Raw genomic sequence first — 21118 nt, 5'->3', positions numbered from 1 at the left:
CTATGACAAAAGAGGCAAGGATATACAATAGAAAAAGACAGTCTCTTCAATAAGTGGTGCTAGGAACACTGGACAGCTACATGTAAAAGAATGAAATTAGAATACTCCCTAACACCATATACAAAAATAAACTCAAAATGGATTAAAGACCTAAATGTAAGACCGGACACTATAAAACTCTTAGAGGAAACCATAGGAAGAACACTCTTTGACATAAATCACAGCAAGATCTTTTTTGATCCGCCTCCTAGAGTAATGGTAATAAAAACAAAAATGAACAAATGGGACCTAATGAAACTTAAAAGCTTTTGCAAAGCAAAGGAAACTATAAACAAGATGAAAAGACAACCCTCAGAATGGGAGAAAATATTTGCAAACGAATCAACGGACAAAGAATTAATCTCCAAAATATATAAACAGCTCATGCAGCTCAATATTTAAAAAACAAACAACCCAATCAAAAAATGGGCATAAGACCTAAATAGGCATTTCTCCAAAGAAGACATACAATGGCCAAGAAGCACATGAAAAACTGCTCAACATCACTAATTATTAGAGAAATGCAAATCAAAACTACAATGAGGTATCACCTCACACCAGTTAGAATGGGCATCATCAGAAAATCTACAAACAACAAATGCTGGAGAGGGTGTGGAGAAAAGGGAATCCTCTTGAACTGTTGGTGGGAATGTAAATTGATACAGCCACTATGGAGAACAGTATGGAGGTTCCTTAAAAAACTAAAAGTAGAATTACCGTATGACCCAGCAATCCCACTACTGGGCATATACCCTGAGAAAACCATCATTCAAAAAGACACATGCACCCCAATGTTCATTGCAGCACTATTTACAACAGCCAGGTCATGGAAGCAACCTAAATGCCCATTGACAGATGAATGGATAAAGAAGATGTGGTACCTATGTACAATGGAATAGTCCTCAGCCATAAAAAGGAATGAAATTGGGTCATTTGTAGGGATGTGGATGGATCTAGAGACTGTCATACAGAGTGTTATTACTTTTAAATGAATAAAGATATATTTTTAAAATTTCTCATCTAAATTTTGAATATAGTAAATGCTGATAGATACAACCACAGAAACAAAAGTTCTTTGGGATACTCCATGATTTTAGAGTGTGAAAAGGACTCAAGACCAAATAAATTTCAGGACTTGCTGGTCTAGAGTTATTTGCTCTAGACGCTCCTCCTGAAGTGAATAGGTAAACCCAGAATGAATAGGTGTACAGGACCCCTGGTCCACAGGGTCTCTGTTTTCACAGACGCACAGCCTGGGCCTGAATAGGAAGGAGCACAAGAATAAAGCAGTAAGAGGGCAAGAGAACCATAGGTGCTGAAATAACAAATGTAGATGAAAGGAAACAATCACGGGGCCAGTGATGTTAAGAAGAGTTATTAAGATGTTAATAAGATGTTAATTAATTATGTTAATAAGAGTTGTGGCTTTTCAGCCTATTCGGGTGCCTTAGCAGTTCCATAAGTCTGGCTAAACACAGGTAAACCTCAAGCCCTGTTGTGTTGTCTTTAGTCAGAGGTGACTTTGAAGTGACTTGTGTGAGAGGGAAACTCTGAAAGAGAGGTTTAGCAAGGAGGAAATGCACAAATAAAGAACTTTCTCCTTCTCATTGCTTTCTCAGATCCTCTGTCAATGGGTCCTCAGAAAGCCCTGGAAACCATTGGTGCGAATTTACAGAAGCAGTACGAGAACTGGCAGCCAAGGGTAAGCTCTTTATTTGCTTTCCTTTTTCTTTCTTACAGGGAAATTTAGTTTCTTGGTTTTAAAGTCTTTGAATCCAGATCCTCACCTCGTATAATCCAGTGATTGGACACTCCCTGTGGCAGGCTTGCAACCCCTTTCTGTCTGTTGATGTGCTCCATGGATTCATAATGAAGCACATGCCCTAGTGTGAGCCATTAATTGGATGGTCTGTTATTTATTTTGCCTACGTTTTCCCCTGAAATATTTAGAAAAGAAAAAGTATTTTTCATGTTACTCTTAAATCACGGTTTTTATTTTACACAGGAAATGTATTTTCAGTCATTTTCTGCAACCTCAACTAGTTAGAGCTATTTCTCCCATCTTCAGTTTTCAAATAGTTGAGGAAAAAAGCAGTCAACATTCAAAAGGTGACACCCGTTATATGCTTTGCCTTTGATTCAAAAGGTAAGGTTCTTTTTAGGGAGTCAGTTACCAGTTACTGTGTCTTTTGTTGCCTATATCTTACCGTTTTTTAAAAAAAGTGGTATAGACTATAACAACTCTGTCAGATTGCCTTTAAGATCTCAAGTTATTTGTAAACCGCCCAAAGACCTATTTTATTTAGTCTTTCTCATTAACTAGTTTGAGGATTTAATAATTCTAATAGAAAATTAGAAATCTGGGGTGTTTATGGAGGTACCTTTCCATACAGCTTAGTGTGATGCTGGTTCTGGAATTATCTACAGGACGTGACAAGGAGGGGGTGTTGAGCAGGTGGCCTTGCCAGCGTGCCTGCCATGGGTCTTTGCTTCTCCTTTTCAGGCGTAAGCCTAATGGGAATGTCTTGGAGAACCAGCAAACACTTGCCTGCCTGGGATTTTCGTTCATGGATTATTTATCCACGTGATCTGGATTTAGGAATTCTTCATGGATTATTTACATTCCAAGAGAAGAGAATGGCCAGGAATAAATTTGTTCCTGCCTGTGATGGTGCCCTTGGTAATTTTTACTGTTGCTCATGGTGCCAGGTGACTGATGTCACAAAACATCTCTGTGCTGCTGGTGTGTCCTTGTGCTTTGCATCTCTAACTTTTCAAGTCAGTAATAATGGACTCTTGTCCTTCCTTCCCCCCTCCCCTCCCCTCCCCTCCCCTCCTCTGCCTTCTTTCTTTCCTCCCTCCCTCCCTCCCTCCCTCCCTCCCTCCCTTCCTTCCTTCCTTCCTCCCTCCCTCCCTCCCTCCCTCCCTCCCTCCCTTCCTTCTGCGTGGCATGTGGGATCTTAGTTCTCTGACCAGGGATCAAACCAGCGCCCCCTACAGTGGAAGAGTGGAATCTTAACCACTGGACCGCCAGGGAAGTCCTTGGACTCTTGTTCTTTAGAAGGCAGTTTCTTAGTGGAGATTTTCATCTATGTCTAAAGGCTTTGCTTTTTCCTCCCTCGAATTTGTTACCTCTTGGTGGTTTATATAAAAATTCAGTAGCATTTTTCTTGAGAGTACAGTGTGTTTGGGGCTTGGATGAGGACCAGAAAGATATTTAGATGGTGTGTTCCTTTAAAAATAGTTGAGATGCCCCGTGTTATCGGTAGAAAATAGTTTCCTTGAGGACTTTGAAGGTACTCCAGGCTAGACAGGCACTTAGGGGTGAGTGAGAGGCGTAGACAGACCTTATAGTCCACATGGACAACGTGCACAGGTAATATCGGAAGACATGATGTCACTGGCAGATGGAAGGTTGAGAACCAGCACTACTAAAATTTAAAAGAATGCCTTTCTGACTTAGCTACTTCTGACCATCCTCTGGGTTTGACTTCATGCTTTTGCTCTTTGCTAGACACATTTGTTTAAAAAAGAACATGACCAGATCTACTGATTGTATTCTTCATAGGAAGGGTCTCTGCTGTTTTAATTACTTTCTTCCTTTTAAAGAATTATTATATAGAAGATATAGTCTTTTAGAATACATGTTTAGTATATCAAGACATTATATGTTTATTCCATTTGGTGTAATGTGTAATTTTTGTGCGTGTGTGTGTGTGTGCTAAGAGTTGATTTACTGCTAGCTTTATTATTAGTTTAGCTTGGTAGGTATTAGTAAGTTCATGCTAGCTGACAATAAATGGAATTTTCTACAGTAGGATTATTATTATTTTTAACCTAAATTTCTGTCTATGAGCAGATCTCTTCCATGCTATCAGGAAGAGGCATTAACATGTAAGGAAGGTAACATTATATAGAGAGAAATGATTGCAGATCCAAAAATGACAGTGTAGAATCACATATAGGACAGAGAAATTACCTTCCCAGGATAGTGGGAGGGCTAACCTTGGGTGGCCAGTAGCAGTACAAAGGGGTATAGTCCTCTGGGTAGACAGTTGTTAGTCTGAGAAAATTTGTTAAAGTTAGTGGGATTTCAAGAACAGATCTATAACGTAATTTTTTGAAGGAGAGATCGTTCAAAGCGCTGATGAGGGAGAATGTTTACAGATTATTGGATGCCTAGGAAAAGGTGCCAGTGTACCAGTGTGGGGTGGGATTCCATCTGGGTTGGTTTATAAAGTAGAATTGGAATAAAGTATCAGCTATAGCCTAGAAAGAAGCAGTTCCTGCAGACAGTGATATCTTTTGCCTGCATTCAGGAAGCAGACACAACAATGAATACTTAATATTTTCTTTTTTGAATGCCAAGACCATTACATTCATTTTTAAGTACTATAAAAATGTTTAAAATGTTGCTGCTACAGACTCTTAGTGGGACTTGTGTATTTCAGAGACAAGCCTAAGGTAACAGTGCAGTGGGATACCTGACTGGCTCGCTGGTATCAGTCGTGGCGCTGTGTAGTATTCACTGGGCAATAATGGCACGTGTCCTGGTGCAAGTGCACACTTCTCTGTTCTGCACACCTTCATGTGGGTTACGGGAGAGGGAGGGAGTCCTGGCATCCAATGGTGTGGTTTTCAGAGTGTGGCAGCCTCATGTTGCCTTATAGAGTTTGCACAAAACGTGAGGCAGTCACCAAGCTCAGATGTTTGTGCGTGGGCGCCTGGTTCCTAACTATAAATCAGGGTCCTTTGAAACATTGCAGAGCAAAACACACACTACTTTATTGCACTCTACAGGGCTCTCGAGTTTTCTGCAGTAATAAAGAGAGGCTGGTTGCATCTGCAATAAAACAATGGGAACGTTATTAAATTTCTAGACCTTTGATGTAGATACCCATAGATCTGGTTTTCTCTCTCTGTGTCCTATACTGCAAGACTCACAAAGGTTGGGCCACTGGAAATAAGGTCATTTTCATTAGTGTTTGCAGAAATCTTTGCATGCCTCCATGTTGCCATGGATGGGAGCAGGCTGGGGAATCCTGTGACTTCCATCTCGTCCAGAGGGTGCAGAAAATCAACCACTGAAAACCTGTCAGCATCCTAAGAGTGATACCTTGATGAGCTGATATCCTTCCTGGTGTTAAAATCCTTCTGGTTTTTCCTCTTTGCTTTTCTAGCTTTAACTATTCAAGATTAAACATTTTGATAAAGATGATTTGGGGTCAAGAAGGAGTTTAGAGAAACCATGATGATGATGTTTTTTTCTGAAGCTGCCAGACTATCTGGCCCAGGTTTCCTTGACAGGCCGATTGAGCCCTTTTCTAAATTATCAGTTTGCCATGGGTGAAATATTTCTTCTGATTAAATTTAAGACTTTGCCTTATTACCTTGTAGGTACATAAATTTGTGTTTCTGCGGGAGATGGAAGGAAAAATGCCAACTGTTGTTTCAGCTGAAAATCCTGCAGTTAAATAAACCTCACTCAGTTCAACATAAGTCTCAACTGAAAGTTTTATTGGGAGATGGGAGCAGGAGATTATAAAGCTGAGCGTCTACAGTGAAGAATTTATCTTTTTTAAGATTTACTAACAAATTGAGGGTTCTGGCAGTTTAGTACAAGGTGTGATTTAGGGGCTGGGGCTGGTGGAAGATGGCAGACAAAGGGTCTTGTCTCTCCGTTGTTCTTTCCCCAAAGAGTTCCCAAGCCACCAGCGAAGCCACAGCACCTTTCCTTGGGCTGAAATGCGGTTCTCCTGGGTGGCTTGAAAACAAATGCAATGGGAATATCGATAACTTCCTAAGGTAGGTGAAGACATTTGGCAAGACTTCCACTGCTGGCAGGTGTCTGAAGTGACCCTGACTGAGCCCATTTTGTCCGGTGTGCATGTCCACGAAAGGGGACGGAAAGTGCCCTTTGGCACCTTGCTGTGATGCACCCTCCTCCTGCCAGGCCTCGGGTGGCCCATGCAGTGGCTGTGGGGGAAGCCGAGGTGCGGGACAGCCTCAATGAATCCTCACGGGACCAATCTTAGTTACCACATGCAGGACATTTGGTGCATTGCACATAGCAGGTTCTCAATTTCAGCCTTCCCTTCAGTTCATCATGCCTGTCAAGTCTCTGTCAAGCGGTCAAGGGATGAAACTTGGTTTTACCGTTAGACAGATGCGTTTTCACAGAGTTTCCTGCCAGGTGGAATATGTGTAGGGACAGATGCCTTCCTTAAACAAAGCAAGCCTTCACCACCTGGTCCATCATCAGAGCAGAAATAATTGTTGCATTTTAATTTAAGTGACAATCACCCTTTCCTCCGTATTGATCACAGAGCCGTCTGCATCCTCTCAGAGCATGCGCGAATGAACTGCAGTGACAATTCTACCTCGTGGTGGGAGGAGAGAGTTTGAGGAGGAAGCCGGGTGCCAGGGCCAGTGGACAGCTTCGTTCGTGCTTTGAGCATTTGCCAGCTTGTCCTTTGGGTTTAGGCACAGCTGCTTTTGCAGACCCTAACACTTCTTCTGTGCAGCAGTGTCTCCTGGTGGGGTTGTGGTTAGGATGCTGGAGTTAGGCTCCTTGCCTCCTCCCAAAAATGGGCCTGACAGCTCAACCTGCCCACCCCAAGGAGAAGGAATCCTGTGGCCGCTAGACAAGCTGCCAGGCATTTGGGATTGACCGTAGAACTGGTGGGTGTTAGAGAACGGGCTCTCAGTCCAGTTTGCTCGGTCGGGCTTTGGAGCCTACTGCACTGCTGGGTGACTTGCCACCGCTGGCCTCCTTCCCGGGGTGGTCACGGTGCTTTTGACCCACAGGCTGTGGCGCCTGCCCCTTTGGGGGTGAGAGTAGGGACAAAACAGCAGGTGTTGTTAATACAGACAACTCTCCTTATCTGCCCCCTTCAGTGCTGATGCAGCAAAGAACCTTACACAAATGGGTTCTCCCTTTTCTTGGGATTTTCAGAGTCAAATATAGAAACTCGAGGAAGAAACCAAGTTTGCCCTAGGACTGTGTTTTCCACCTGGGAGGTGCTCCAAAGAGACCTGTAGAATAGACCAAGGTGGATTGTTTCTTGTAGTGACTCTGCTTGGGGCAGGGGCAGTCACGTTATGACCCAAGTCCCAAATTGACATTGCAGTTCAGCCAGTGAAAATGGCCCTGTAAGGGAGATCGAGAGCCCTCCCAATGCCATTGTCACACTGTCATTCACATTCTGCTGTCCCCTAGGCCAGCCCTTTCCTTTCCTTGGGTCCTAAGGTTGGGCTTGTTGTGTTTTTGTGACAAACTGCAAATAAGGACTCATAGCCAAAGGCAGAATTGTGGATGGATGGCTCACAGTTTACATAATTCAGTATCTGCCGTGAAGCACTTTGCATCCTGTACTCATTAAATTTGCATGACATTGTAGACAAAGTCTTCTGGTCTTCTTGGGGTTAACTGTTATGTTTTCACAGTTTCACTTAATTGCTTTCTGCCCGGAATGTTAAGATTTGTACCTGTGACAAACATTTTATTTATATTTTGCTCTGGCCTTGACAGTGTTCCCAGACTTCATCTTTACGGCTCTTTTCAATCACTGCTCACCTGACAGCTTTTCCATGTACCGGGTTCAGTGAGAATTCTGAGTTATGCTCATCAGCTGAAACCCTGCCGACACACCTCCCATCTTGCCCTGTCCCCAGAGGCCAAGGTATTGGAAACAGCCTCTTCATGTGGAGTTTAGATTCTGAAGCATCTTAGCCAAACTCCCCTCCTAAATCTCACTGCTTTTCCTAGGAGAGCATAAAGGCCTGGCCATCCCTCCGCCAACCCTCAGAGCAGCTCAGAGGTCTGACCTGGGCATTCTTTTAAAAACACAATAAACACATTAAAATAGAAGAAGTAAATCATTTTGCAGCCCATCTGGAGGATGAATAGCCTATTGGGACTAGAAGAACTCTGGCTCTTTCTGGGGAGTGGTGAGTTCACAGCCTGGTAACCAGGCAGAGAACCTGGGCTTGTTGGATTTTGGCTTTGCTACTTCCTAGAAATGTAACTTTGAGAAGTTGCTACTTAACTTTTAGGATTTGTTAAGTGTGGGCTTCCCCGGTGGCGCAGTGGTTAAGAATCCACCTGCCAATGCAGGGGACACGGGTTCGAGCCCTGGTCTGGGAAGATCCCACATGCCACGGAGCAAGTAAGCCTGTGTGCCAAAACTACTGAGCCTGCACTCTAGAGCCCATGAGCCACAACTACTGAAGCCCACGTGCCTAGAGCCCGTGCTCCACAACAAGAGAAGCCACCGCAATAAGAAGCCTGTGCACCACAATGAAGAGTAGCCCCTTCTCGCCACAATTAGAGAAAGCCCGCGTGTAGCAACGAAGACCCAACATAGCCAAAAATAAATAAATAAAACAAATTTAAAAAAAAGATTTGTAAGTGTGAAAGGAGGGTTAATGGGGAAAGTGTCTGCACCAGAAGGGTCCACAGCGCTATGGGCAGATCCCTACTTTCCATGGGAGTTGGAGGCCCTCTCTGTGAAGTGCATCCCCCAAGGGCGCACCCTCTCTCCAGCTTCTGGCTCCTGCCTAACCACCTCTGTTCCCTGCTCTCCTCTATGAACTGACCTACTTGAAGGGTCGTATTTTTAGAGACAAATACAGGCTTAACTCTGTCCTTAACTAGCCTCTCCAGGACGTCGTCTCTCATCTTCATGTTCCTTTTAACAAGACAGTTATCTCTGTGTGTGTGACAAATTGCAAATGAGGACCAAATGCTGTCAGTTTGAAACTAAGACTGCAGTTCAGATGTCTGGCATTCACAGATTTCATGTGCAGGGCTGGTTTCCTGAGTTAACCTGGAGGCCCAAGATGCAGGGCTCTGTGTAAACAGCTCTGGAGGACGTGTGAGGATGGAAATAAAGATGTCTGAGGAAGTGCTGGTTCTAAGTCAGAAAGTAGAAGATGTGGTGCTTTAAAGAATGGAATGTGAAATTTGGAGATGGCAAGGAGCCCACCGTATGCTCACCATGTGTAACTATGAAGAGTTATCAAATTATATTCCAGCCAAATGAGAGAGTGCTGATCAAGGGGGAAATGAGAATGGATTGGAGGGGAATGGCCACTTCTCTTCTACTTGATTTCGTTTTACAAGGGAAACTGTATGTCTCAGTGATATTCGTGAGTTGGGGCTTCAAAAGGTTTCTGGACACCTCCTCTTAAATGTCAAGGAGTTACTTGTTGGTGTGATATATAATGGAGATTTTTTAAAAATTAAGATAAAGTTCACATAGCATAAAATTATAAATGGGGTCATACACTATGTGGCCTTACGTGTCTGACTTCTTCCACTTAGCATGATGTTTTCAAGATTCATCCATGTGCTTCATGTTGTTGTATGTATCAGTAATTCAGTCGTTTTTATAGGTGAATTATATTCCATTGGCTGAATAGACCACACTTTGTTTATCCATCTGTTGATGGACATTTGGGTTGTATCTGCCTTCTGGCTATTATGAATAATGCTGCTGTGAACAGGATGTAAAGCACGTGGCCCAACCAGGAGGGTTATATAGGACTTGTGTCAGTGTCATCAAGGAAGTTTCTCTTTTAAAGGGCTGCGTGTAGGGGAGGTTCCTTGATAGACTTTTAGTTATAAGCTTTGTTTTGATTAAAATTTGGCTAAAAAGCCAAAGTTCAATAAAATTCAAGGAGAGATCATAAATCAGGAGAAATAGCTCAAGATTTGAGGAAATTTAAAGCATCAAGGAGTGCTTTGCAAAACGTTGCAAATAAATTGGAAAACCTGTATGAAAGGCATAATTTTCTAGGAAAATCAAATGGCCATAATTGACCTCAGAAAAGATAGAAACTCAAAATGAATCAATAAATGTAGAAGAAATTGAGAATGTTGTCACAGGGGTCTTCTCCCACTCTTCCTCCCTCCAAAAGATTTCAAACTTTGGAGGAACACAGAATTCTAAGGCTATTTGACTTCTATTATGAGAAGATACTGAAATATGGTAAGTTTAAAAAGCAAAGCACAAAAGAAAATGTATTCAGCAGTCTTAGAATATGCGTATGTAACTTATAGAAATTCAGCTGTTTCTTCTTGTCAAATTAATAGTGTAGGTGTGTGTGACATCTGTGTACATGGATGTGTTCGTGTATATGTCTGAGTAGGTAGGTTGGTCGGTTGCTTGATCTGCCCATCCTTCCACTCGTTCAAGTGCCCTGGAGTGAACATAGTGGGAGATGAGCCTGTGGTTCCCTTAGTTGTTCACTGTTTCCACTTGCCTTGTGACATCTTGCTGTGTTGCTTAATTCTAGTCCCACCAACATGTAGTTACACAGATAATCCCTGAAATGATGCACAAAACGTTTGTCATGGTGAGTTTGGGGTAGATGCAGAAGAAGACTTTTACCCTAAATCCCATACACCTTGCATTTAAAAATCATGACTATGTATGACTTTAATAATAGACATCTGATTTAAAATACCTGTTCTCCAAGTATCACTTCGTGTAGGAATAAGACTGTGAGGCAGAAGGACCGAAATGTTACCGGCCTGGGTTGTGAAATCCACATGCAGTTCATTCTGCCACTTCTGTCCTCTCTTGTTTCCATGCATTGTGTGTGTATGATGTAAACAGCTAGAGAGGCTATTTCCGGGGGCCTTCCTTCAGCCAGTTATGCCTTGGGGGCAGCTTTTGTTACTCTCCCATCCACAGAGGTTGACTTGAGTCTGTCAGAGATGGCTGGTCCCTCTGTCTGTAGGACCAACTACAGTGAGAGCTGTTTAGTGGGGAGCACCGCCCAGAGGGCAGCATCCTGAGGGCAGTGCAATCTTTGCAGTCACTACCCTGAGGCAGTGGGGGGCAGGTGGAAGGGTCTCTGCTCAGCAAACCTGTTTCCTTTGACTTTACCCGCTCCATGCATTAAAATAGCTAAGCTTATTAGGGGCAAATGTTGTTTTTCCCAAGAAAAACAACAAATGGTGAGAAATCAGTTTGTCTTAGTGGAAGGAAAAGTGTTATAGAATACTCTAAGGAAAAAAAAAGATAAACATCTTGAAAAAAATAAACATCGATTATGTATAGCACCTTAAATGTTAATGTGAGAGATCCTGTACTCAGAAGATAACAGCCTGTCTTAAAGGGGTTTACAACTCAAAGAACAGAGATGGCTAATCATCTTAAAATTGATACTTGTACCTGTCCAAGTGGTCCCGGTGCTTTGGGGGCGTGTACATGCAGTGTAGACTCCAGCTGGCTGTGGGTCACAGGTGTGTGAGGGGCCACTTTGGGGCTGAATGCAAGTGTGAGGGCGACACTTCTTTAATAATTATAGGTTCTTGGTATAGCCTCAAATGAGAGGAAATAGTGGTTTTACTTATAATTTTAATATTTTCATCATTGTTAAAAGCCACTGTTTTTAATACATAGAAAGTAGGTAAGTGAACACCCAATTCATTGACGAAGAGAGTTGCAGGTAATGGAAGTGACCGTTAGTTTACTGTCCTCTTTTCAGGAAGATGACCATCTAACTAGTGGTATCTATACTTTTCCATACTCATCCTAGAGTTGCAGATGTGGAACTCAGAGGGAGAGTGATCTGGGGTAGCTTAGTGTGGGGAAAGGGTGTTCCTGCCTTTATTGCCCTAAAGAAATTTCTTGTTTTACAAAGCTGCTCTTTAATTAATGTACTTAGTGATAACTCCCTAACAATTAACACGGCATTTGCCTGGGAGTCAGGAGACCTGTTTTAATTGCGCTGAATACTTGTGACCTTGGATAAATCTCTAAAATTCATTTCAGCTTTAAAATGCTCTCGATCTAACAAGTTTATTCTTATCTATTTAATGAGACAGAATAGTCTGTATTAACGATTAAAGTCAGATGATCTTTTTAGAGGCAAGCGCTTTGGACAGCATTGGGTCTGATTTCTGCAGGACACATAGGGGTAGGAGATGGGGATTATACAGTTCCTCTCAGTATTTTAGTCGTCTTGAAAATTAGAAGCTCCTTTATTTTTAAAACTCTCCTGTTCCTTGTTTTAATTTGAGTATGTTTCTACTCAGTCAATACGAAAATTTTCACCTTTTAGACTGAGGGAGAAAAAACAGAGGGATTGACCGGGGACCTTGTGGAATTCCATTGGGCTTGTAAAGGAGGGCTTTGGGCTGGTGGGCCTGTGGGGGACCTGGAGACTGTTGATGGCAGGAGGGCTCCAGGAAAGAGCAGGCCCCAGCTTTGCAAAGGAACATTTGAGAGTGCTAGGGCCACAGCAGGGATGTCTGCCTCTGAGGGAAGAAGGAATCCCGGTTTTTAATATCTTGGGACTTGATCTTTTATTGCTTTGGCTGTTGTCTTGGTCTGTCAGGACTTTTGTTTTGAAGCCAGAGGAAGCAGCTGACTTGCCCTCATATCCCCAAAGCACTCAGTAGGGGTTCAAATGAATGCGTAAAGGATGAGCTAGTCTTAGTTTACTAGGGTGACCTGAGGCTGGTTCTGTCACGCTGCCCTCTCCTCCACCTGGCCCGTCTGAGGTCTGAGGTCTGAGGTGCAGCCAGGAGTGTAGCTGCCCTAGGAGGCCCTGAGCGCACAGGCTTTCTGGAGGCTGCATTCACCTACTGGGTTACAGGGCTTTCTTGTCTTTTAATGGGAATGTTTAGTCTGTTTTCATTTAATGTAATTAGCAACACATCTGGGTTTAAGTCTACCATTTCATTGTTTATTTTTTTTTTTATTATTTTTTTTTTTGTGGTACGCGGGCCTCTCACTGTTGCGGCCTCTCCCGTTGCAGAGCACAGGCCCCGGACGCACAGGCTCAGCGGCCATGGCTCACGGGCCCAGCCGCTCCGCGGCATGTGGGATCTTCCCGGACCGGGGCACGAACCCGTATCCCCTGCATCGGCAGGCGGGCTCTCAACCACTGCGCCACCAGGGAAGCCCTCATTGTTTATTTTTGTCTCACCTGGTTTTATTGCTTTTTTCTCCTTTTTTGACTTCTTTTGTAGCAATCAGGTTTTATAATATCATCCCATCTTCCCCTTCTGTTAGTGACACACTGAAGACTGTATGAGCTATGTATTGATATATCAGCTTATGTGTTGGTTTAGTGTAGCTCTAGAGGTCTCTGCACACAAGTATTTTAAGTTAGTGCTTCTACCATTTTTCATACAGTGCAGGAACCTCTAAACATCTCATCTCCCGCCTTTACTCACTTTCCCCCTGACTGTGATGTCAGTGTCATGTGTTTTAGTTCTATGTTTATTTTAACCCTACAAGATAGTAGTGTTGTTTTATACACTCAATATTTATTTAGATATATCCATTTATTTACCCTTTCCAACACTCTTTATTCCTTCCTGCATTTCTGTCCTTCTGCCAGGGATCATTTTCCTTCAACCTGAAAAACTTTCTTTAATATTTCTTTTAGTATGAGTCTGCTGGAGACAAATTTATTTAGTTTCTCTTTGTCTGGAAATGTTTTACTTTTACCTGTGTTTGACTTTTGAAGGATATCTTTGCTGGACACAGAATTCTATAGCAATTTCTTTCTTTTGGTGTAAAGGGGTGTTTTTTTGTTTGTTTGTTTGTTTTGGTTTTTAGTTTTTGTTTTCAGTTTAAACAAGTTTAAAAGTGTTTCTCCCTCATCTTCAGGCTTCTGTTCTTTCTGTTAAAAAGTTGGCTGTGAGTCTTAGTATTTGTCCTTTGAAGGTAAACCCCTGTCCCCCAGCCCCGACTTAAAAGCTTCTTTCTTAGTTTTCATCATTTCGCTGCAGTGTTCTTGGAGTGGTTTACTGCGTCTTTATCCTGTTTGGTGCTTCTTGACCCTGTGGCTTAATGTTTTTCATTAGTATCACTTCAAATACCACCTCTGTCCCTTCTCTCCTGAAACTCGAATAAGAGTATGTTAGGCCTTTTCGCTGTGTCCCATATGTTTCTTACATTCTGTTCAGTTCTGGATATTGCCCGCTGACCTATTTTATAGCTCTCAAATCCTCTTTTTTATGGTGTCTAGTCTGCTTTTTAACATACCTACCAAATTCTTGATTATATTTTTCTATTCCATAATTTCCACTTGATTCTTTAATGATTCCTGGTCTCTGGTGAAAATATCCTTCCACCTTGTAACCTATTTTCATGAAGATATAAGCTGTCAATTCTAAGGTGCCCATTCTCTTCACATTAACATCTCTGGAATTGGGATGTGTGTCATAATCAATGCTGACACGGGTGTGGACTCTGGGGTGTGACTGGACAAGGGTCAGTCGGTCAACTAGCTGTAAGGCCCACTTGTGCAGAGAATAGGAGTCCCAGATGACAAACGCAAAGGACAGAATCAGATCCCCTGAATGGGGGTCTGTGACCTGGAAGACCCCCAGAGACCGCCATGGAGATGTCACACCCCCCTGCCCATGGTCTACCGGGTGACACTGAGTGAAATTGTGTGTGTTGATGGCTCTGAGGGACAAGTTGGCACAGAGAGTGGGCTTCTGACCGTCAAGGAAAGTGTGGGAATACCCGAGTCAGTGGCTGTGGCTTATGTTTTCTTTATGTATCCATACAGGGTGATAAATGATAAACCTGTCCGATTCAGTTTACAGTAGCTCTTTCACGAAGTATCAGGTGTAAGTTCCAGGCGATGAGAAAGTGTCATGCTAAGTTGAGTCTGCAGCATCTTCCCTTCGTGATGCATGAAGCAGTGGCACGTCTTTCAGTCTGTAGCTTCTTAGATTCTATGAAGAAAGAGCATCTATTCGATATAAATTACAACCACACCCCTTGAGGAGCCGAGCTGGGAGAGGGGCTCCGTGAAGTTTAATGATGTGGGGAGCCCCTCTCCACCATGGCCACCGGCGGCTTCCCCTTGTGCATACACAGGTGCCGTCGCGTCCCTTCCTGAGGTGCAAATGCCTCCATCTCTGCCACACTCGCAGTCAGTGAGGGAGATGCACTCGAGCGTCCTGTCACTCTGGAGTCCCTTGCTCTCGCTCCCCAGACCGCCTCAGCCCAGCCTTCCCACTGCCGTGACACCAGCGCCCCCATCTTCTCCCCCGCCCCCCAGGTACCTCAAGGTCAGTCTTGTTCTGATGCCTCCTGCTTAAAACAAGTCAAAACAGGATCACGTTCCACCCCCACCCCAGCCACCCTCTGGTCTGGCGTTCCTCCCTGCCAGTCCGCCGCCTGCGAGAGGGTGTTCATGCCTCTCACCCCCATCTGCCTCTCCCCAGTTCCTCTGCTACCTGCTCATCTTTTGCACGGTTCTAAGGCGGCTGCTTACCCACCTGGCTTAAGTCTCTCCTCTTCATGCATCTTCTGTGTCAGCCCTGGGCTCTGGAGCTCCAGAGCAGGAATGGAGATGGTGATGGTCAGGCTTGAGCCTGAGTTAGGGATCAGGGGTGGCTGACTTGGAGATCTGGGGGAAATTGGAAGGGACTTGCGCTGAGTCAGGGTTGCTCCTGGAGTCTTCAGCTAGACGGATCAGGAGGGCGGAGTGGTTCCGAGTCATGGCAGGAGGGGGCTGGCAAGAGACTCCAGGTGTGTCTCAGGGGACGTGGGAGCTCTCCTCAGGGAGAGCTGAATGGGGGCCCCAGAACTAACTCTCCTTGCTCTTGGCAAAGTCCCTAATGCCCGTCCTTCAACACTGTTATGTTGAGATTTTGATTGGGATGGTACTGAATTTATAGATCAACTTGAGAAGAACTGGGCGATTTTACAACCATAACTAGGGTGTACTTTTCCATTTATTCTGCACTTGTTTTTATGTCTTTCCACAGGGTCTGAGGATTTCTCCACAAAGATTCTTCTCAGAGTTTCGGTTGCTCCTGCTAAAGGGATCTTTTTTCCCTTCCCTTTTCTAATGGGTTTCTAGAATGCAGCATGAGAATGCTGTTTGTTATTCCATGTTGGTTGTTACGTTGTCGCTGATTTTTAGGGTTCTCCCTGTACAGGTCTCCTGTTGTGTCGTTCAGGGGCGCCAGCTGTGACAAAGAGTGTTGTCCAGAGTCTCCTGGCATCAGGACAGTGTTCTGCACTGTTAGGGACTCACAGCCCTGCACATCGGGGCTCAGTAATTCACAGTCAAAACACCAGATTTGGAGGTACACAGGAAGTCTGTCCTGTTTTCAGTTTTGTATATTTCATGTCTCTTTAAATCTCTAAAAATTTAGAACATCCCTTTTTTATAAGCCATTCTACGAACTTTTTTACAACCTATTTTTAGACTTCATTTATGTACAATAACATGTATAGCACTTAAGTATTTAGTTTGATGAATTTTGACCATTGTACAGTCCCCTTTAATCACCACTCAAAACAAGATGAAGAACATTTGATCACCCGGAAAGTTCCCTGGTGCCCCTTCCCAGCCAGTTTCTCCTGGCCAGGGGAAACCACTTTCTAGAAGCCATCTATCACCATAGATTAGTTTTGCCCCTCCTTGACCTTTGTACAAATGATCACACACTGGGTATTCTTTGGTGTCTGCCTTCTTTTGCTCAACATAATGATTTTGAAGTTCACCAACATTGTTGCACTTACCGGTGATCCATTCCCCCTTTATTGCTGAGTAGCTTCCCACAACCTTTCTCTCCATCCTCCTGCTGATGCACCTGCGGGTTATTTCCAGTTTTGGGCTGTGATGAACAAAGCTGCTGTGAGTGTTCATGTAAAAGCCTTTGTGTGGGCATATGTTTTCATTTCTCTTGAGTAAACACCTAGGAATGGGATTGCAGGTTGTGGGATAGTTTCATGTTTTCCATTATATTTTGTAAGCAGCTCTAAATTGACACAATGACAAAAATCATCTGTTTTTCTTTGCCAGGCAATCTGCAGAGAAATCTTATTTACAGTTTTCTCCACATGCTCAGAAGACATGAAAACATAAACATAAATGAGCTTGGAGGCATTTGGTTGTCTTTGAATGAATTCTTAGGTTAGGTATTGGGCATTATTTTCCTCTCAAATAATATACTTTCCTTTGCTGTGGGGAGTGAATTAGGCCATTTATGCTTATTATGGAATTATGCACGTAAATACATGCACAGTTTAGAAATTAATCAAATAAATTGCTTTTACCCATTATTGGGTTTAGGAAAGAGAAAGTGACTTGTGGCTTTAAAGCCCCTTTGAGTCCCTCCCTGATGACAGCCCCCTCATCTTTCAGAGGTACCCCTGTCCTGTGTCTTCACTTGTTGTTTTTAAGAGTGGTGAGTGTGGGGGTATGAACAAGACCCTAACTGGATCATGGTCAGCTTTCCCTGTTTGTGGCACTCATGTCTCCTTCGCTCAGCACTGTTTTTGAGGCTCATCTGGCTGGTTTGGGTTCTTAGGTTCCCCCTGCTTTGTATATTCCCTAAGAGCGATAGAATGGAAGTTTGGCTCTTTACAGTTTTTTGCTGTCACAGACATCTATTGAGAAGGACTATGCATCTTTTGGCGCAAAATGCAGGACTGCTTCTAGGCTCTATCTGGGAAAAGCCTTGCTGGTTGTGTCTGTGCGTCTTCACCTTTGCAGGTGAGGGCCAGCTGCTGACCTGGTCCTAGTGGCTCTGCTGCTGGGTCAGGGCCCCTGTTGAAAGGCCACCCTTCTCTGCAGTCCTCCTGCAGGACAACTGCTGGCTCTCTCAATTTGAGTGGTCTAGGCTTCCCAGCTTCCTGAAAGGGGTGTTGGAGGCATCTCATCCTGCTTTCTTAATGATAAACAGCAAGAAATACCAATCCATTTTAATTCTGAGAAAAATACATTTAGTGGTATTCTTTTTTGTTCCCTTTTTAAGGAATAGAAGCAAAACCTGAGAAAATCATTTTTATGCCCAGTAATGGTTTTCTGCTTCAGGTGCTGGGGTAGGTCTCCCCCGCCACCACAAAGCTGCTGCTCCTTCCCTCCCCCCTCCTCTTCCTCCCTAACCCTGCCTCCCCACTTCCATCTTTCCCTGCCCTCCTCTCCCCTCCTTCTCCCCTCCTTACCCTTCTCTCTTCCTCCTCCCCTCCCTGCCCATCTACCCCTCTTCCTCCCAGCTGGTCTCCTAAGAAGCACTTAGCAGTATTCAGAATCCTTGACCTTGGCAGGTTTTGGCAAGTGTTGGTTATTGAAGAGATGAGGAAGAGAAAAGAGCCCAGGTCTCTAAAGGAATCATGCTGTTCAAAGCTGGCTTGATTAGGAGATGGAACATTTATAATAATGTGGGTTGTTAACTGTAAAGTGCCCGAGATAAATTTATAGTGTTCATTTCCTTCCAAAGGACCTGGACTTTTTCTCACAAGGAGAAATATACTTTCATAAATTTTATGTCCAGAATATTGATAGAGCTTTAATCTGTGTTACTCCTCACAAGGAACAAAAAAGGTTTTGTTTTTCTGCACTATGGAGACTTCCTTCTATCCAGTATTTTCCCACATTTCTCCCTTTTTTCTTCCCTCTTTTTTCTGTCAATTAAGATATTTGAAAGGAAATCTCTGAAACACTTCTGCTGTTGTTTGACCGTGGGCCTGGGATTCCAACCTGCCATCCTAATTAGTGGTTTGCTGGCTGTTCCACATCAAAGACTTGCAGGTTTCCCAGGGAGAACCAAGTAAGGCAGGGAAGCTAATTGAAGACACTGTCTAATTATTGGGGTGCCTCCTAGCTACTGTTCTTATTTCTTCTTTTTTTTTTTAAAACATCTTTACTGGAGTATAATTGCTTTACAATGGTGTGTTAGTTTCTGCTTTATAACAAAGTGAATCAGCTATACATATACATATATCCCCATATCTCCTCCCTCTTGTGTCTCCCTCCCACCCTCCCTTATCCCACCCCTCTAGGAGGTCACAAAGCACTGAGCTGATCTCCCTGTGCTATGTGGCTGCTTCCCACTAGCTATCTGTTTTACATTTGGTAGTGTATATATGTCCATGCCACTTTCTCACTTCGTCCCAGCTTACCCTTCCTCCTCCCCATGTCCTCAAGTCCATTCTCTATATCTGCATCTTTATTCCTGTCCTGCCCCTAGGTTTTTCAGAACTTTTTTTTTTTAAATTCAGTATATATGTGTTAGCATATGGTATTTGTTTTTCTCTTTCTGACTTACTTCACTCTGTATGACAGACTCTAGGTCCATCCACCTCAGTACAAATAACTCAATTTTGTTTCTTTTATGGCTGAGTAATATTCCATTGTATATATATGCCACATCTTCTTTATCCATTCATCTGTTGATGAACACTTAGGTTGCTTCCATGTCCTGGCTGTTGTAAATAGAGCTGCAATGAACATTTTGGTACATGACTCTTTTTGAATGATGGTTTGCTCAGGGTATATGCCCAGTAGTGGGATTGCTGGGTCATATGGTAGTTTTATTTTTAATTTTTTAAGGAACCTCCGTGCTGTTTTCCATAGTGGCTGTATCAATTTACATTCCCACCCTTATCTCTTCTTGAGAAAATTTTCCTTTAAAAGTGATATAAACTATTAAACACTCCAGGAAAATCTTCATAGGAAGCATGGAAGAAGTCTTGCTTGTCTATTAACCCTCAAAACCATTCAATATCTTTCTTTCCAGTCTGTTTGTTTCTATGAATTCTGCATGTGTTGTAATGTTGTCACCATCCCGTTCATGGGACCCTGGGGTGTGTGGAGTGAGGAGGGCATGCTGGTTATTTGTAGTGATTCTCTCCAGAGAAGAACTGCATTTTCTATCTCCTTTGGTATGGAATACTAGGAATTTCTGTCTCCTTCGGCATGGAATACTAGGAATTCTTTATTACCTAAAGAATTACCTTTCTCCAAATTTGGCTTGTGAAAATAGACCATTTTTATTATTCTTTCCTTCTCCCCGCTATGAATTCAAGAAGATTCTTTTTCCCTCTCTGTCTAGCCTGGTGGAGACATCAGAGATGACATGGAGATTGGAAGAGGTCCCGGGACAAAGTGCTGGGGTCTTTAGGAGAAGTTAGAAGCATTAGGATCATTGTTGTGAGTTTGAATGAGGCCACCCCAAATCCAGTTGCCATGCTGGTCAGAGTACTGGGAAAGCAGAAGCATGAAAACCATTCCTACTTGGTTCAACACAACAGAATATCACTGAGTGTGTGCCATATGCAAGGCATGTTGCTGGTTGCTGTGGATGTGAAAAAAAGATGCTTCCTACTGGTGATAACTCCAAGTCTTATAGGGAGAGTAGACATTGATTCATTGATTGGTTCATGCACTCAACAACAATGTTTATCAGGATTATACTAAGCTCAGAGTCTGAGCAAAACCAAATATGGTCCCTGCCATTGTAGAACACGGAGTCTAGTGGGTGAGACAGATGACAGTCACAGAATATACTAGGGATGGTTCGCAGCAAACCAGGAGAAGTGCCTGGAAGCAAGGAATACATTCCCTGAACATGGATAATGGTGATCCTGACCAGAGGTCATGTGGGATTCCTCTTGTGTTCCTGATCGAATGCTTGACAGGCCAGAGAGCTCCCCCCATACCCCAAAGAAGGCTTTAGAGCCTGCCAGCAACTCCCCTTCTTTGTATGCTCAGGAGAGTGTGAAGAAGATGTCCTTTGTGGTGCCTTCTGTGTGGTTAGGGCGTAATTTATAGGGCATGGATTTTCACAGTAACCTGGGAAGGTAAGAAGCATCATCTCCACTTACCTTTCGCAGGATACCAGCCCCCAAAGGAGATTCTGCTCATCTCCTCCCCAGGCATCTGTCATCTTTCCATTACATCTTGTTGCCTCCCCTGTACGTGCAGGGGGCGAGGCTGCCCCGAGTTAGAAGAGTTGTTAGTCTTTGAGAGGCAGGAAGAGAAGTAACTCAGGGAAACTCCACAGAATTGGCAATGTCTGAGCCAGGAGAAAAGGGGACCTGACCTGGCCAGCTGGTTGAGGTGAGGGCAGGGCCGCCCACGGAAAGAGGGCCTCCCAGGCTGCGGCTCAGTTACGTGCTTGAAGAAGCTTCGGTGCTTGCAGAGGTATCTATCCAGTAAGGACCAGGTCATCTTTGCCACTGAAAACCCTCTGCCATGTCATTTTTCCTACTCATTACATTTTCAAAGTTTATTTTTCTTAGCTATTTCACCGGTGTGTACAGAGTTAATAGCTGAAATTGAATGGTAATTTGTTTTC

The 21118-nt window shown here is 43.5% G+C and overlaps 1 protein-coding gene across 3 annotated transcripts in view; it reads left to right on the top strand.

The window, feature by feature from the left end:
* RPTOR (regulatory associated protein of MTOR complex 1) overlaps positions 1 to 21118 on the top strand; it is a 337818-nt gene that overhangs the window by 94652 nt on the left and 222048 nt on the right. For all 3 annotated transcript variants that reach the window (XM_059048339.2, XM_059048338.2, XM_067021425.1), the window contains exon 3: positions 1659 to 1741. In XM_059048339.2, coding sequence (XP_058904322.1) covers positions 1659 to 1741 — 83 coding nt within the window. The remainder of the gene's footprint in view (positions 1 to 1658; positions 1742 to 21118) is intronic.

This window comes from Kogia breviceps, chromosome 19 (assembly GCF_026419965.1).
Source record: "Kogia breviceps isolate mKogBre1 chromosome 19, mKogBre1 haplotype 1, whole genome shotgun sequence".
In the NCBI taxonomy this organism is placed as follows: domain Eukaryota; kingdom Metazoa; phylum Chordata; class Mammalia; order Artiodactyla; family Physeteridae; genus Kogia; species Kogia breviceps.
This window is presented reverse-complemented; position numbering and strand designations above follow the sequence as displayed.